We start from the raw sequence: 19,122 nt of genomic DNA, 5'->3' as shown, positions 1-19,122 counted from the left end.
CTGGGCAATTGGAGGGAAAGATGACTTATGGGGTCTTTGGCTCCATTTATGTTCTCTTCATACTAGAAAGTTGTGACTGTTTTAAAGAGGGATGACCTTTTGAACATTTACAAAGAGAAGAAGCAATGCTTATTTATCATACCTTTTCCTTTCTTTTCTGACTCCCTCATAACTTGTCCCTGCTCAGTTCTGTAGAACTTACCTTCTTTGGGTTTCTTGTTAACCACAGTGATAAGAGGTAAACCTCTAATCATAATGAGAGCTCTTCAATGTCAAGAAAACCTTAAGGCATAAAGTTAAGAATCAATAAAGAAAAAATCTCCTGCAGCATTGATCAGGGGAAGAATTGCTTTCCCTTCCAATCACAGATTGAAGGCCTGCTCTGAAGGCTGGCCTCTGCTCTGGCCACTGCCTCCGTCATGGGAGGGAGTGCTCCTTCCTTCCTGGAATCTTGGTTATTTTTCTCAAGCTTGCAGTGAATTTTAGGACAACAGAGTCCAACACTTTTGGTCCCTATTAATGGAACCTAAGCTCTAGCATCTAGCTCATCCAGCTGCTGACATTCCCTACCTGCACCAGATTTGTCTCACCTGCCCAAATTCTCAGCTGACTCCTGTCCATCCTTCCATGTCATTTTCGCTCAGAAGCTGACTTAGATGCCCCTGCTTAGGCTTATTGTGATAATTAAATAGCTGACAACAAAGCAATGTGCTGATTGCCCCCTTTCTCCCTTTAAGTTATAAGATTTGTAAGGGCAGAAAAATACCTACTTTTTCTCACCATTAGTTTTCCTGAGTCAAATACAGTGCCTGACCCTGGCATCAAAGGGATTCAATAAATATACATTGACTTCAGTGGATTTGCTGTTGTCTTTACTTTTTTATGCAAAAAATTACATAATTGAACAGAGAAATACATTTCTATAATAATTGTTAAGAGTTCAGTATCTCACTTTTAATAATGGATAGATAAGTGAGGAAATAAAGGACTTGAATAATACAATAAACCAACTAGATCTGACAGACATCTACAGACCACTTGTCTCTACTTTTTAAACACAGTTTCACACTTTCTATTATATTGGTGACTGATTAGTTCACACTTTCTATTATATTGGTGACTGATTATGGATAAGCCAGTTTGTCTTTCTTCAGTCTGATTCATCCGTGGATGAGAAACACATTAATCTCTGTGTAAAGGGCAGAGACAGATTATGGCACTTGCCAGAGTCCCCACCCCAAACTGGAATGTTAACATCTGCAAAGTGCTCAGTTTTCTTAAGTATGAAGTTCTTGAAATTGATTAGCAAATAAATGCATCTTCATTTTATAATACAGCAGGTCTAGAGATGATGAGACAACATCTAATATACTTGAGGAATGCATTAGATGGATGGCAGGTCATTGGACACACTAAAATGCTCCTAATGTGATTTGTTCTGCTTTATTGTAGCCGGGACACGGACAACAGACTGGCCTATCGGCGGCAGACAGTTCTCCGAGAGAAGGGGAGAAGGTTGGCTAATCGAGGACCAGCATACATGTTTAATGATCATGCTACAAGCCTATCTGTTGAGGAGGAACGCTTTTTAGATGCTGCAGAGTATGGTAACATCCCAGTGGTGCGGAAGATGTTAGAGGAATGCCTTTCCCTCAATGTCAACTGTGTGGATTACATGGGCCAGAATGCCCTGCAGCTGGCCGTGGCCAACGAGCATCTGGAGATTACAGAGCTTCTCCTCAAGAAAGAAAACCTCTCTCGTGTTGGGGATGCTTTGCTTCTAGCTATTAGTAAAGGTTATGTGCGAATTGTGGAAGCCATTCTTAGTCATCCAGCTTTTGCTGAAGGCAAGAGGTTAGCAACTAGCCCTAGCCAGTCTGAACTGCAGCAAGACGATTTTTATGCCTATGATGAAGATGGGACACGGTTCTCCCATGATGTGACTCCGATCATTCTGGCTGCCCATTGCCAGGAATATGAAATTGTGCACACCCTACTACGGAAGGGTGCTAGGATCGAACGGCCTCATGACTACTTCTGCAAGTGCAGTGAATGCAACCAGAAACAGAAACATGACTCCTTCAGCCACTCCAGATCCAGAATTAATGCCTATAAAGGCCTGGCAAGTCCGGCTTACCTGTCACTGTCTAGTGAAGACCCAGTCATGACGGCTTTAGAACTTAGCAATGAGCTGGCAGTGCTGGCCAATATTGAGAAAGAGTTCAAGGTAGGTTGTTAACAATAGGGATGTCACCCTCCCAGTTAAGGTGCACTTACGAGCTTCCCCATGCACGCAGCTCTGTGCTAGTTACTGCCATCACTAGGTAAGTGCGTATGTTTATTCAACGAGCTCTCTAACTGTAGTCATCATAGTAAAAGTTGTGATCACTACCTTTTTGAGATGATATACTGCAGGGGTCCTCAAACTTTTTAAACGGGGGGGGGGCCAGTTCACTGTCCCTCAGACTGTTAGAGGGCCAGACTATAGTTTAAAAAAAAAAAAAACTATGAACAAATTCCTATGCACACTGCACATATCTTATTTTGAAGTAAAAAAAAAAAAAAGGGAACAAATACAATATTTAAAATAAAGATCAAATAAAATTAAATCAACAAACTTACCAGTATTTCAATGGGAACTATGGGCCTGCTTTTGGCTAATGAGATGGTCAATGTCCGGTTCCATATTTGCCACTGCTTGACTTAAATGCGTCTTTCAGAGAGTCACAATTCTGAATTTCAGCCAGTTCCATTTGGTAAATCGTATCCACATGTTCAATGTCAATAGAAAATGGGTTACGGAAAAGCTGTATGTCCTGTTCATGGAGCTGAAGCTCTTTAAATCTAAATCAGAACTCCTTTTGCAACTTTTCCAGTGAATCCACACATGTTTTATTTGGGAATGCAACCAATGGATTTTCTGCTAACAGATTTTGAGTTGTGGGGAGATGGCAGAAATTTTTCTCCTTCACTTGTTTGATGAGGAGGCCTAATTTTACTTCAAATGCTTTTACATGTGATTGCATATCACAGATGAGCTTCCCCTTTCCTTGAAGTTGCACATTGAAACTGTTAAGTAGCTCTGTTACATCTGTCAGAAAGGCAAGGTGCCGTTTCCATTCTGCATCATTGAGCTCTGGTACTTCTTTATTTTTTGAAAGCAGAAAAGCTGTAATCTGTGGAAGTAAGTCATAGAAATGTTTCAAAACTCTCCCTCAACTCAGCCAACAGACTTCTGTGTGGTACGGAATATCTTCACAGGTAACATTTAGCTCAGACAGAAATTCCTGAAATTGTCTGTGGTTTAATGCATTAGCACTGAGCGCTGACTATTTGCGTTATCATTGTGATGCAACCCCCCTAGAAACCACCCCCAACCAACTAACCAACTTAAAAAAAAAAGGCTCTCCTAACTTCAAAAAAAGGCTCTTCTAACTTCAAAAAAAGGCTCCCCCTATCTGCAAAAAATAAAAGACTTCCTAACTTCAGAAAAAAAAGGCCCCCCCTTAACTGCAAAAAAAAGGCCCTACTAACTGCAAAATTAAAAAAAAAAAATAGACCTCCTAACTTAAAAAAATAAATAAATCCTAACTTGTTTTTACCTCGGTCCTTAGGCAGCAGCAGGCTCTGCACAGGCAACCTGGTGACTCCTCCGATTACACCAGAGACTGTGAGGAAGAGTCAAGAGACAGAGAGAAGGAGGGGTGGAGAGAGAGAGAGAAGGAGCTGAGTTGGAGAGAAGAAGTGGAGTTGGAGAGTTGGTGCATATTCCACACATGCGCACTGCGGGCCTGGACAAGTGGGCTGCTAAGCAGGATGGCAAAAACACCCAGCGGGGAGAGACAGAGAAGGAGGGGCGGGGAGAGACAGAGAAGGAGTGGAGTTGGAGAGTTGGCGCACACTCCACACATGCGCACTGCGGCTCTGGACGAGTTGGCTGCTAAGCATGACAGCCAGCTGTGGCAAAAACATCTGGCTGGCCGGATAAATGTCCTCAGCAGGCCACATGTGGCCCACGGGCCGTAGTTTGATAACCCCTGATCTACTGTTTCCCAGACATTTTATGGTTATATCTAACCCTTATCAAAACCTTAGAAAGATATCACTAGCCAGTAGGAGAAATGGAGGCATAGAAGGGTTCAGTAAGACCCGAGAGGAACCACTGGGAAATGACAGAGCTGGGATCAGAATCCAGAATCCATGAGTGCTGCCCTCTAACACTCAGTCTGCTCCTCCTATGAAGTATGGGTTCTGGGGTGAGAGCACAGTGATGGATGCTGTTGAGGTCAGAAAGAGGAACGAGCTTAAAAGTCTCAGTTGATTGGAGAGACAGACGCACATGCAGATAAACATGACCCAGAGCAAACAGGTAGTAGATAGAACTTCAGCCATGCTCTGTAGGAGCTCAGAGAAAGCAATATTAATTCCTGTTAGGTTTAAGCAAAGTTACATAGAAATTGGTCTTTCACTTGTACATGGCAGAACAGAGTGGAGTTTGGAAGGCAGGGAATGAGAGATTATTTTAGGCCAATGTAACAGCAAAAGCAAAAGATTGTAGATCTGAAAGAGGCACTTAGAGAACCTTGAGCTGTCAGTCCCTTAATAAAAAAGTGTCTGGAGGGATAACTGGTGTCAGATGCCACCACATGATAGGGGATGTCCTGCATCCATACGGTCTGTACTGCATTTGAGAGGACGTGGGCTCGGATTCCCAGCCTAAGGTTATGCCCCCCACACCACTAGACTCTGCCCACTGTTTATCTGAGCTGTTTTGGGGCACTCGCCCTACTATCCTCTGCACTGTCATTACTTATGATGTGCTTTCCTCTTTAGCTAAACTTGATGTGGGTTGGAACCAGGTCTGATTCATTGATCCAGTGTTTTACAAAAATGAACATTGACTTTATATTCTCTGTTTTGCATGTTGTGGGAAAGCTGGCCTCTGTGCTCCACACCTTGGGAGACTACAGCCCAGTCTCTCTAGGCAGCTTCTTGGTACCACTGTCACTGAAAGCATGGTGTTCCCCTGTCACCTGGGGTGGTGTGTCCATCTGTCCTCAGGTTGTATCTATCTAGGGAGGGGAGAAGAGGAAACAGCCACTGGGCCCCTCAGTGTGTGCTCCCAGTGTGAAGGAAGGTGCTTTTCCTCCAGTTCCCTGGCAGCTAGGATCGTCGAGCGAGCAGACACTCTTTCCAGCTCTGTTCCAGAGTGTTGAGTGTTTACTGCTTTTCACTGGACTCCTAGGACCTGGTGCTTCAAATAACTTTTTCAGATTCAAGTTAAAGCTGCTTTTTTGAACTCTGATTCATATTAATATTTTTCAATCTATCTTTAATTTTTAGTGATTTCACTGCTTAGGTTTCAGCAGTTCTGGTTCAGCAGTATATCCTTGTTTGAACACTCTCTCTGAATCACTGAAGACTCATTCATTCATGTACTTACCCACATCCTTTGAGCCCTTGTTTTGTACCAAATATTGTGCCAGGGATGGTTAGGATGGAGATGGAGACAGAGGACAAAGTGCAAAGACAATTCAGTCAGCAATCTTGTCTTCATTTAGTTTATAATCTCATGGGAGAGAGACCTGTGTGTAGTAACTGTCATATTAGGCATGACCTCATGGTCTGAGGTGACGGCTAGTGGCTCAAACGTGAGAAAAATCACATCTCTCCAGGATGTGAACACTTCATTGTCCCTAGATGCATTGCAGAATGTGGAGGTCCCCATAGGATCACAAAGCTTTAGAGATCTGGACTTTTATTCTTTTCATTTCCTTCTGCCCCGGCAGGTGTGATGTATATGGATCAGACACGTGCCTCCATTTCTGCTCCTCTGTTAGTTCCACTGTCCTCAGCAGTTACTTAGATCCTCTAAACGAACACAGCTTTTTGTTAGAGTCCTGCTTCTGTGCAGGTTTGAAGGCAAAGAAAAAATAATTTCTGAAAACATACATCTCCATAGTAGATTGTATTCTCAGTGTCTTTTAAAAACAATTTTCTAAAATTTGTTTACTGTTAAAAGAGGATAGCAGTTTTAAAAATATTTAAAAAACAAATCCTTATTTTTTTAAGGATATATTAACCTGACAAACAATTTTCCTGACTAGAAACTTGATTCAACATCTTTGCACAAACAGAAAGGGAAGTTCTTGGCTTTTCTTTCAAAGCCTTTTATAAACACAAAACAATAAAAAAAACGTTCCTTGTCGTGTATCAAGCATTAGTACAAATATTCTGTTCTCCAAGACTAATTCGGGCAGCAGAGGAAAGAACAGGGTCCTGTGAGGGGAGGTCACCAGTGGCCTTGTCATGGCTCCTGTGACACCAACTCTGTTCCCAGCGTCCCAACCTCAATTAACCACAGTGCTAAAGAAGTTAGTGTCTCTCACGTGAACTTTTCTGCTAGGTGTGCTACTTTTCTCCTTCAAAAGTAACTTATTTTTTCTTATTTTTAAATAATATATAGCCATGTTAAAAAATAAGAATGTAAAAATAAAGAAAGATTTAAAAACCATTGCCAATTTTGCCACCAAGAAATAAACACTAGTAGGGTGCAAACATGCTGGTACATATCCTTCCAGTCTTTTTTTCTTTTTTTTTTTAATAGTTAATCCCCTTAGCGTCTCAGGAAGCAAAGATCACAGAGATTGGACAACTCAGGCCTGGGCTGCCCCACAGGAACCCGAGGGGCTGTGTTGGTCACAGGACATCCTCCCTGCTTATGGTCTTTATTTTACTCCTTTTCCACTTAGGATATTTGAAAAATTCTGGGCATATTTACATATTTTAAAATGGGCGGCGCCTGTGGCTCAGTGAGTAGGGCGCCGGCCCCATATGCCGAGGGTGGCGGGTTTAAACCCAGCCCCGGCCAAACTGCAACAACAAAAAAAATAAATAAAATAAAATAAAATAAAATCATATATACATATATTTTCATTTGTAAGTTTAAATATTTTAAGGGATGTGATTTCTGCATAGTGTATATATTGCCATTTAAAAATAGAACCCTTGAATTACTCTTTCACCTATACCCAGGAGACTCTAAATCTATAATGATTTGATCTGCACTATCCCCTCTTGAAAAAATAAATGAACAACCTCTTCTTTAATGTTCACAAAAGCTGCATCATTCTTATTTCTTTTTGCGCTTATATTTCTAGTCCACTTTCCTCCAAAAATGTGATTCCTAATGTAATGAATTTTTGTTGTAAAGTCTCTTATAATACACTTATCTACATGTTACCATATATATCATATGTAAATAAACATGCATGTAACACACATATATGAAATTAGACTTTATTTACTGTGATCATAAGACTCTAGATATTAAAAATATGCTGGAAAGAGTTACTATTATATCTATTATGGGTACATTTGATCAAATCTACATAAATTGAACTCAGTTGTTCAAAATAACAAATATATACACATTTCAAGAAATAAATTTTAACTATATGACACAATTCTTACTGGAAATGTATGTTTAGTGGTATTAATCATGTTCACACTTTTGCTGTGTATTTAATGAAAGAAAAATGTGTGTGTATCATACGTAGCTAAAAACTACTTGGTATGCCTACCAGCACATAGGATATATAAATTATTAAAGATTTTTTGGAATAAAATTAGACGAGGGTGACTGTAGTTGGTGTAAATATTTCTTGATATGATTTTATAACTTTCTTACTGAATTACAAATGTTGTATCTAAAAGAAATCACATAAAAGTTTAATCCATGAGTTTTGGCCAAGGTCCTGTGAAAATTTTGAGTCCTAGAGACCATTCCAAGTCATATTTAAAAGAATCATCTTCACATTTTTTTCCTTTCCTGTTTGAGATGCTCTTTATTCTATATAATGATGCATCTGAAAGATGAGTATTAAGAATAAAAGAATCATTTACATTTAAATACATGAAAATGCCATTTTTTGTGTCTAGTATTCCTCACTGACGCCTCCTTTGCTCTGCTTTTTCTGGACTCTCACTCAGAAATGTGCATTCCCTGATGACCGCTGGCAAGTAAAGAGGCGAAGCACATTCCAAATGATCCTTGCTTCTCTCTGCACACCACACCATACATCTGAATTCAGAACATCCCAACATGAGCCCATGGGTCGCATTACTATAACTAAGCTTCATCTTCAACAGGAATTGAAGTCAGGCTAAGAAGTACAGGAAGCCCCTCTGGGTTTCTAGTATGTGGGTTAGTCATTAAAGGGGAACTCTCTGTTTTGGGTATATGAATGGATGAAAGTGGGAAATTATTTTGCAAAAGAGCGAACGTTTTCAAGGAAATCACTTCTAGCAAAAGTAAGGATCTTGAACTTGATTCCTTAAAAATAATCAGGGTTCTACAGCCCCTGAGAACATCTCTGCTCAAACACAATCTAAGACACAGAGTGAAAACCTTCATGATTTCGTGAACACCAATATGTAGCTTTTCTAAGCTCCTTTCGAATTAATTCTCCCCTTCCCTAACAACACACAGTCCAGTATTCTAACACTGTAAGAATTGTTACTGAGTTTCTCAGCCAATTTGACCCCATGCTTAGAGTCTTGTAAGCCAAACAAATAGCTTTATTACTTATTTCACCAGATCTGTAGTTGTTGTGGCACCACAGCACAGCAGAGAAATCTAACAATTAGATGGAGACACAGAGACAAGAAGAAAGCCAGTAGACCTTGGGGAGTGGCAAGTCTTTAAAAAAAATGGGGAAAAACATATTTTTAAAGGTTTTACTGATTCAAATTCAATTTTTACTCTGAATCTTTATGAATAGTCTCAGGCTTTGGTAGTGTAAGTCCTTGGCCACTGTAAGCTTGAAATTGGATTAAAAATACTTTTGACAAGAAATACAAAATGGTAAACAAATGGAAAGGCCAGAACTTGACTGGCATTGATACTAAAGGATAGTAAGCCAGGCACGGTGGCTCACACCTGAGATCCCAGCATTCTGGAAGGAAGGTGGATCGCTTGAGCTCAGAGTTTAAGAACAACTTGAGCAAAAGCGAGATCCCATCTCTGCTAGAAGTAGGAAAAAATTACCCAGCATCCTGGGGAGGCTGAGGCAAGAGGATTGCTTGAGCCCAGGAGTTTGAGGTTGCTGTAGCCTGGGTGACACAGTGAGACTCTGTCTCAATAAAAAAAAAAAGAGACAGCAAAACTCCTGGCTTCTCTCCTGGACTCAAATTTAAGCTCACGTTAGGAATGGCAAACTTAAGGATGAGAACATCAACACAAGGAATGCTTTTGTCCGCAGATGTATCCTTCTAATGTCCTAGTCTCTGTTTAGTGTCTCAATTTGTACCCATGACTATGTCTGAACTCTTCTGTGAACCTGTTTACATGTTAGGTTGTTTGTAGGAACCTACGATGTTTCCTTTTATTCCAACCTTCACATCTTCCCTTGTATGCAACAGGGATTGTCCTCACCTCTGTCATTCTGTGTCGACAGCTTCTGGGGAGCTTTTCCAACCCCCTTCTGTCTTCCCACAGGTCCATGTGCAGATGTGCACATGGCCCTCCAGATGCCTCTGCCACTGACTTTGAGAAAGAGGAAGGGTAGAGAGACTTCTGCCATATCTGTTTTTAAACTGTTGCTATGTTGTATACTGCACAAAAATGTCTGGCATTGTCGAAAGATAAATACCCTCCAAGAAACTGGCTGATTGAAAAGTGTTTTTTTGTTAGCAAAAAGGTTGGATGACCATTATCAAACCCCAACAGGATGACAAAGGGTATCGCTTGGCTGTGTTCCCTGCAAAGTAGCCAGAAAGGCAGAATCACAACACCAGAAGCACAGGGCTTGCTCCTGAACAGAGAGGAAGGAGGAAATGGGCCTTGGATGAGCTTTGTGGATCATTGTCAGCTGTTTATAAAGGATTTAATAAAGGCAGCAAAGTGGTATTGGGGAAGGGAGAGAGAGTGTGTTTGTTCTTGCCTTAGAATTTCCTATCGCAGTTTGAAATAAATGGGCAGAGAGAACCTCAGTCTGGCATAATTTTAGGGCTATGAGGAGTGAACAGTTAGGGAGGGAAGTTGAGTGCGACAGTCTGCTTTAGGAGAGACTCTCCAGCCCCTGAAACCACCTGTTCACTCACCACTGCTGCCCAACCTTTGTAGCTTCAGTGGGACCTGAACATTCCCAAGGGAAAGGAAGAATAAAAGCTGGTTACCAAACTCTGCATTAAGTTAAATAAGCACCATCCCTGATGGTGAAAATCAACAGGAAAGGCAGTAGCATCTAACGTATCGAAGGAATGTTTTTCAGCAACTTTTGTTTTGAAACTTTATTGCCTTTTTTTCCCCTTTTCTTAGAACAGTGTCTGGTTAACTTTGTCCTTCAGAATCCCAGATAGTAAGTGCCCTATAAATGCTTGCTAGTCATCACCACATCAGCTGTGACAGAGCTCAACAAGCAATGTACCATTTGGTGACAATTATCCCAAACCAGGAGAAAGGACCAGAGTTCATGTGGTTCCACGAAGCGTGGCTGACCAATTCTTCACTATCACTCATCGCTGATATAATTTCACTTTACAAACTCCTGTTTTAGTAAGAATATGTTATCTATCACAGCACTGGTGCCTAGAATGCCTGCACGAATAATTGTTTTATTATCGATATGTTTTCAGATGATATCCTGGGACCCCCAACATGCCTTTATATTTGTTAGCACAGTTTTGGGATGAGGGGCTGAAAAACTTGGACTTTGCTTGTGAAGCAATGAAAACTACAAAAATAATAACCCCTGACCAGTATTAACCGGTGCTGAGAACTTGGAGTTCATTATCTTGTAATAATTCTCACAGATACCCTAGAAGTAGGTATAATATTATCCCCTGTTGCGCATGAGGATTCTAAGGCACTGAGGGATTAATTTATTTGTCCACTGTCATATGGCTAGTGAGCAGCTGAGTCTGATTGCAAACCCAGGTCTGCCTTTTCCAAAGCCCACACAGTTGATGGCTGAGAAGGAAGGTCTGCATTTTCCTCTCCCCCTGATTTCTATGAAGTGAACTTCATTCTTTATGTAGAAAGGAGAGCGAGAGCTTAAAATCGCAAAGCATAACACCTCTTCTACTGTGTGAAATCCAATTAAGATGCCCTTTGAGGAGGTAGGTCTGTTCTGTGAGCCCACTGTCAGTCATTCTCCCTCTTCAGCTGAGAGGTTCACAGGGGAGCACCTATCTCTCATTTATGAGGGTGTGGAGAGGGGTGTGACCCACAGACAGGACTCTGGACTGAGTCCGCCTGGCAGCTTCACTTTTCTTCTCAGGGAACCAAAATCACACTGCTGATGGACCATTACCAATATTTCATTTTAAGTAAAAAATTAATAAAATTAATGTCAATAATTTAAAATGTGAATGCATTTGTAATGGGTTCTCCATTTTAAAGAGTCTATTTCTAAAAGCAGTCTTATTCTTTCTTTCTCTTTTTTTAAATAGTTGTCTTTAGCTTGAGAACATGTCTTGAGAATTAGTAGTGAATTACAAAAAAATTTTTATTTACAGAAGTTTACTTTTAAATGAAATGTCTTGCTCTAAGACAACACTTCATTTTAGCTATGGGGGTAAAAGGTGTTATGGCTTGGAATACAGAAGTTTAAACAGGAATCAAGGGTCACAGGCACAGGACAGCTGACTTTTAGACAGATTTCTTTATTCTACATCCAGGGGATAATTTTCTGAGGTGTTCGCTTTTAACTCGTAAAGTTTCTTCTGTTCCTCTTTCTGTTTCTGTGTGAATGCCTGGCCTTCCTAGTGAATCTTTGCCCTGCTCTGTGTGAATGCCTCCCCTTCCTGGTGTGTCCTCGGCCTGCTCTGTGTGAACGCCTCCCCTTCCTGGTCCATGTCCCCGGCCTGCTCTGTGTGAATGCCTCCCCTTCCTGGTCCATGTCCCCAGCCTGCTCTGTGTGAGCACCTCACCTTTCTGGTGCTTGTCCGTGGCCTGCTCTGTGTGAACACCTCCCCTTCCTGGTGCTTGTCCGTGGCCTGCTCTGTGTGAACGCCTCCCCTTCCTGGTGCTTGTCCGTGGCCTGCTCTGTGTGAACGCCTCCCCTTCCTGGTGTGTCCTCGGCCTGCTCTGTGTGAACGCCTCACCTTTCTGGTGCTTGTCCGTGGCCTGCTCTGTGTGATCGCCTCCCCTTCCTGGTGCTTGTCCGTGGCCTGCTCTGTGTGAACGCCTCACCTTTCTGGTGCTTGTCCGTGGCCTGCTCTGTGTGAATGCCTCCCCTTCCTGGTGCTTGTCTGTGGCCTGCTCTGTGTGAACGCCTCCCCTTCCTGGTGTGTCCTCGGCCTGCTCTGTGTGAACGCCTCACCTTTCTGGTGCTTGTCTGTGGCCTGCTCTGTGTGAATGCCTCACCTTTCTGGTGCTTGTCCGTGGCCTGCTCTGTGTGAATGCCTCCCCTTCCTGGTGCTTGTCCGTGGCCTGCTCTGTGTGAACGCCTCCCCTTCCTGGTGTGTCCTCGGCCTGCTCTGTGTGAACGCCTCACCTTTCTGGTGCTTGTCCGTGGCCTGCTCTGTGTGAACGCCTCACCTTTCTGGTGCTTGTCCATGGCCTGCTCTGTGTGAACGCCTCCCCTTCCTGGTGCTTGTCCATGGCCTGCTCTGTGTCAACGCCTCCCCTTCCTGGTGCTTGTCCGTGGCCTGCTCTGTGTGAACACCTCCCCTTCCTGGTGTGTCCTCGGCCTGCTCTGTGTGAACGCCTCACCTTTCTGGTGCTTGTCCGTGGCCTGCTCTGTGTGAATGCCTCCCCTTCCTGGTCCATGTCCTCGGCCTGCTCTGTGTGAACGCCTCACCTTTCTGGTGCTTGTCCGTGGCCTGCTCTGTGTGAACGCCTCCCCTTCCTGGTGCTTGTCCGTGGCCTGCTCTGTGTGATCGCCTCCCCTTCCTGGTGTTTGTCTGTGGCCTCCTCTGTGTGAACGCCTCCCCTTCCTGGTGCTTGTCCATGGCCTGCTCTGTGTGAACGCCTCCCCTTCCTGGTGCTTGTCCGTGGCCTGCTCTGTGTGAACGCCTCCCCTTCCTGGTGCTTGTCCGTGGCCTGCTCTGTGTGAACGCCTCCCCTTCCTGGTGCTTGTCCGTGGCCTGCTCTGTGTGAACGCCTCCCCTTCCTGGTGCTTGTCCGTGGCCTGCTCTGTGTGAATGCCTCACCTTCCTGGTGCGTCCTCGGCCTGCTCTGTGTGAACGCCTCCCCTTCCTGGTGCTTGTCCGTGGCCTGCTCTGTGTGAATGCGTCACCTTTCTGGTGCTTGTCCGTGGCCTGCTTCTTGGACTGTTTCACCGGCTTTTTTGTGCCATCTTTGGGGGCAGACATGCCACTGCTGCCCCTTCTCCAGACTCTGCCACCAGAAAAACATTGGGGGGTTAAAGCATTAAATACCACAAAGGCCTGTACTTCACTTTGTCAGCCCCCGGGGTTTCTACTGAAATGTTACCCCACACTTGAAGAGTCATACTCACTCTTTAAATATCTGATTGCCCTGAGCTTTCTTAGAATTCTGGAGAGCACAGATTTTCACTATTACTTTGTTGCCTTTAAAAGAACTCAGAACATGTACTTCTATAATTGAGCTGCACACACACAGGAGGTGTCAGGTGCATTGATTTTGTCATAGCTCTATGTTTTTTGTGTGTGTGTTTTTTTTTGGCTGGGACTAGGTTTGAACCCACCACCTCTGGCATATGGGACCGGTGCCCTACTCCTTAAGCCACAGGCGCCGCCCCATAGCTCCATGTTTTTTGGTGAATTTCAGGAGATGGACTATTGTAAGCCTTTGAAGGTATCTTTGATGGTATAAAATAAAATAGGTACACTTTACCTAATGCTTGCTTGCTGCTGAGCCCCGTGCTAGGTACTAGGCATGCATGGTCTCATCAACACTTATTTAATCTAAGAAGCCTCGGTTTTCTCATCTGTAAAATAGAGCAATACTCGCCTCTCCCTCACAGAGTGGTTTGACTTCGTTGAGTGGACATGGCTAAGCAGCAGAAGAGCTAGACTGAGGACGTGTGTGTCCAGCTCTAGAAGCCCAGGTTCCTGTTTACTGGACTGTTCTACAGCGGACGTGGGCAACAGATCTCAAGTCTTGTCCCATGACCTTAATTGACTATTTTATAGAAGGGCAATACTGTCTACCCAGACACCTGTTTAGAAGTAGTTTAAGCTATTTTCAGCTAAAACACAATGTGCTTTATCAATTTGGACCTGAAGCAAAGTGTAGCCTGTTTAGCTTACTAAACTGTATTGAAGTTTGCTTTTAGCCTGATTTACAGAGGAGCTCAAGCATGCATTTTACACATAACCTACCCCAAAATACTGACTTATGAACAGACATCCGGAACCACACACATTTCTCCAGCACCTTTTTTGATCCTCCCAAGGGGATCTTTTCATTCTGCAACACACAGGCAGTTCCAGGAAGGGGAAGACAACTAAATTTGAATCTGAAAAACTAAGTTTAAGAACAAACTCTGTCATTGAAAATATGTGACTTCAGAGAACTTTAGTTTTTTTATGTGCAAAATGAGAATAATATTTGCCCTGTTTGCCATCCTCTTGGTTGTTTCAAAACTCAAGGTAGAAAAGCTTCTAGAATGGGCAGAGTGGCTTATACCTGTAATTCCATGATTTGGGGAGGCTGAGGTAGGAGGATCACTTGAAGCAAGGAATTTGAGACCAGTCTGAGCAACATAGTGAGGCTTCAATCAATCAATCAATCAATCAAATTAAAATTTTAGCCAGATGTGGAGGTGCGAGCCTGTAGTCCCAGCCACTTGTGAGGCAGAGGCAGGAGAATCACTTGAGCCTAGCAGTTTGAGGATATTGTAAGCCATGATAGCACCACTGCATTCTAGCCTAGGCAACGGAGTGAGACAGACAGAAGGAAGCAAGAGAGGGAGGGAGGGAAGAAGGAAAGAAAGGAAGAGGAAAGGGAAGGGAAAGGAAGAAAAGAAAAATTCTATCAAAAAGACATGAAGTTTGGACCAAACATGTTCAGATTTGATGCCTGGTTTTGACTCTGGCCACATGATTTTTGGACACATTGTTTAACTTGAGCAAGATTATTGTGAAGATTACGCATGATGATGTCACCCTCTTGTAATACAAGAAGCCCTAGGTCATAAATGTTCTTGATTAACGCTTGGGTGTAGGCCTTAATGTGAGAGAATAAAGAGGGAGCAAAGATTAGAAAGACCTGAATGAATATGTCAGCAGATGCTGTGGAAGGGTGACATAGGTTTATGGTCATCTGCATGTGACCGGCACACCCTACATCTTCCCGGTAGAATATTGATTCATCAGCAAACGACACCAACAAGAGCATTTTTATTATACTTTTTTTAAAGAAAAGAATCTTGCAGACTGTATATCTAGGTTTCCTCTACTGACCCTGTGCTTGGCATGTAAAGTTCCTCAATAGCAATTTGTTAAGCAGGTCATATATATGTGCTTGCTTTTCTCCGGAACCTTTCTAAACATTCTATGTTCCTCAACCTTTCCAACACAGTTTATAAAATTTTCCAAAGCTTTATTAAATGCACATTATCTGGGTATGTGATTTACCTAACAATTGCAATCAGTGTAACTGGCTTATTGTACCCTCAATGAATCCCCAACAATAAAAAAAAAAAAAAAAAAGAATATGATGCATGTAAAGTACTGTCATCATACTGTGGAAAAGTTTGTTATTTTATATTTCTCTTGAATCAACAGGTCAGTTTGACCTAGCATATTCTCTTTTAAAACCTTTGATTATGCTTTAGGCCAGCGGTTCTCAACCTGTGGGTCATGACCCCTTTGGAGGTCGAGCGACCCTTTCACAGGGGTCGCCTAAATACATCCTGCATATCAGATATTTACATTACGATCCATAACAGTAGCAAAATTACAGTTATGGAGTAGCAATGAAAATAATTTTATGGTTTGGGATCACCACAATGTGAGGAACTGTATGAAAGGGTTGCAGCATTAGGAAGGTTGAGAACCACTCCTTTAGGCAAATTTCATTTTGCAGGGTATGAAGAAAATCTTTAGGGTGCCAAAATATTTTAGAGGTCAGTCAGCAGAACAGCAATTGAAATATGTTAAAAGAACAGTAAAACTAAACGTCGAATTTTTCTCTTGAAGTGTACTCTCCTTTTAGTCTCAGAAAAATTCTGCTGCATAACGTAATAAAATGTGCTACTGTGACCTGGTTATGTTTGTTTTGCTTCTTCTTTCCTAGAATGACTATAAAAAACTGTCGATGCAGTGCAAAGATTTTGTTGTTGGACTCCTTGATCTGTGCAGGAATACTGAGGAAGTGGAGGCCATTCTAAATGGGGATGTTGAAACGCTCCACAGTGGAGATCACGGTCGCCCAAATCTCAGCCGGTTAAAACTTGCCATTAAATATGAAGTAAAAAAAGTAAGATCAGGCACGAAGCCCATTTCATTATCCTAGTTCTTAGTGGTGCTAGATAAGGACAAAGGGTTGGCATTGATAAGTTGACATGGATTCTTCTAATTAACAGTTACCTTGGGCAGATTCCCTAGTGAATCGTAAGCATCTAGTTGTGAAGCACTTCACCTACCTAATGGCAGTCTTTGAAATCTGGACTTATTTTTACAGAACATTGCAATAGTTGCCACTTTCCTTGACTTAACTAATCGTATAGCAAAGACTTTGTGCATCCAGATTATACGACATTTGTCACGTGATTGGAGTGTCATTACTTAAGACTCCATTTTCCATTTGTGGCTATTTTCCAGTGCTGGACCAAGGCCTTCAATTCCTTCCTTAGTGCCTTTGAATTTCCTCCAGCTGTATCTTTATTTGTGGAATATTGTTAGTCTCTTTTTTCATGTAGTGGCCTCCACCCCCTTGCCTACTTTCTTAGGTTATATGTATATCTTTTAGCACGTTTTTAAAGGTAGATTTTATAATAAAAGTAATGCTTATTTCTATGTTTTCAAACTATATAGACGTGCTCCCTCTCAGTCTAATTCTTAGTGGAGAGTAATGAACCACTGTGATGTCTCTCTCCACAAACATCTTCCCTGGACAGCTTCACACGTCAGCCAGTAAATGTCCACATCATCTTTTTACAGGCTTCGTTACTATATTACTGTATTATTTTATTTTTTACGTTATTGTTGTTGCCAGGTTCTTTTATTTATTTTTGGTATGGTAAGCATATTTGTTTATATAGCTTGCTTACTTGCATGAGTTTCATCTGTAGATAAAAATTCTTAACTGTGGAATATGTCAAGTTTTTATTAAATATTATCAAATTTCAAAGCATTTGCTAAGTTTCCCTTCAAAAAAAGGTGTTCCAGTTTCCACACACACCAATGATATGTGAGTGTGCTTACTTCTTCCTTGCACAACAGGCATTACAAACTTCACCATTCTGAATAAACATCGTGTCTTGCTTTAACTACCTTCAAGGTTAATTATCCTTAAGAATCCACTGTGGTTCTTTTATATAACCTTTTAATATTCTTTGCCAATTTTTGTCTTGGGCTGTTGCTTTCTGTATATTAAATAACTCTGCCATGTGTATGGTTCATTTGAAAAAAATTAAATAAAAAATTTTGAAGAAATAAAAATTGAATTTTAAAGTGGTTTTAATTGAAAGAATTTTTGGCACAAGAATAAAAGGAAGTATCAATGGTACAGATAAGCAATTAGAAACAGACCCACATACAAATAGAAATTTAGTAGAAAACAGGTGTGGCATTTTCAGGTCATTCCTGGAGAGTTATTTTTTCTTGCAGTATTTAGCCAACTAGTAGGATCTTTACCATGTTCTTTCTAGATGGAAAAATATATAATCATAAAATTTATCCTCGTGTAAAACATAGATGAATCTTTTTATAATATTGAATTTCAAAAAGTTTTCTGTACTTTCAAAGAAAGCCCATTAGTCATAAAGGTAAAGTTTGATAAACTGGAATCCTCAAATGTGTATTAATTAGATGTTTAATGTTTGTCCTTTAATTCTAATGATACTTTTCATGGGAAGGTACAGAACTAAATATTAGCACATGGGAAAATAGTTTATACTGAACCTTAACTAAGCTGCTAAATGTTTTGTCACTTCCCCCGCAGTTCGTAGCTCATCCAAACTGCCAACAGCAGCTACTCTCTATATGGTATGAGAATCTCTCCGGTTTACGGCAGCAGACGATGGCGGTCAAGTTTCTTGTGGTCCTGGCCGTAGCCATTGGCCTGCCCTTCCTGGCTCTCGTATACTGGTTTGCTCCATGCAGCAAGGTATGTGAAGCCCGGAGCTCCATTGTTTACTAGAATTATGTCTTATATGGGGGAAAATTTTATCTCCAAAATGAAAATTTCAGGGAAGTATAGTTGGGTTTAAATAATCTTTATTTTTTTTTATATTACAGAACAGTACTTATTTGCTATAGGAAATGCAGAAAAAGGGAAAAAAGAGAAAGTTCATCCATAATATCACCACTATCAATGTATGAAAGAAAACTTCAGTTATTATGTTAGTTTATTTCCTTTTATTCTTTTCTCTATGTACATACCTTTATATACTTTAATAAGTCATAGTATCATTGAATAGATATTTCAAATGACAAATGAACAGTTTTCCTCTGTTTATCCTCTGGCAAAATTTGAGATAAAATTTTTCTTTGGTATTTCTTTTAGCTAATATGAGCAGATAAATCTTAAATAAAGGACCATTATGTCAGTACTAACATAGTGCTTGTTTCAACAAGGAATTCAATTTAGGGACAATGTACACCAGAGCCCAGTGGCAAAGATTTTCTACCTGTCCAACTTTGGTGAAAATAATCCATTCAGATGGACCTATCCTCTCATTAGTGTGGCAGAACAAGTTTGAGAAATGTTGACCTGTCATCCTGCTCATAGGCAGAGAGATTGGTCCTGCCTCACTAACAAGCCTGTTCTTCATGTTTTGAAGCCACATTCCTCTGTCAGTTTAAGTTTTAATTCTGAGAGGTGGACTGAAATAATTCTACTGCTAAATGGCTACAGTACCTGCAAGACCATCTATTAACGTGCTATGTAGAGAAACCAGTTGGATATGGCCATTTTTTTTTTTTTTAGAGACAGTCTCACTCTGTCACCCTTGATAGAGTGCT

General features: G+C 41.4%; 1 protein-coding gene across 2 annotated transcripts in view; it reads left to right on the top strand.

Moving 5' to 3' along the window:
- TRPC6 (transient receptor potential cation channel subfamily C member 6) overlaps positions 1-19,122 on the top strand; it is a 148,539-nt gene that overhangs the window by 90,477 nt on the left and 38,940 nt on the right. For both annotated transcript variants that reach the window (XM_053562170.1, XM_053562171.1), the window contains exons 2-4: positions 1,453-2,227; positions 16,232-16,414; positions 18,101-18,265. In XM_053562170.1, coding sequence (XP_053418145.1) covers positions 1,453-2,227; positions 16,232-16,414; positions 18,101-18,265 — 1,123 coding nt within the window. The remainder of the gene's footprint in view (positions 1-1,452; positions 2,228-16,231; positions 16,415-18,100; positions 18,266-19,122) is intronic.

This window comes from Nycticebus coucang, chromosome 14 (genome assembly GCF_027406575.1).
Source record: "Nycticebus coucang isolate mNycCou1 chromosome 14, mNycCou1.pri, whole genome shotgun sequence".
In the NCBI taxonomy this organism is placed as follows: Eukaryota; Metazoa; Chordata; class Mammalia; order Primates; family Lorisidae; genus Nycticebus; species Nycticebus coucang.
The sequence above is the reverse complement of the archived record's forward strand: the minus strand, read 5'-3'. Positions and strand labels throughout refer to the sequence as shown.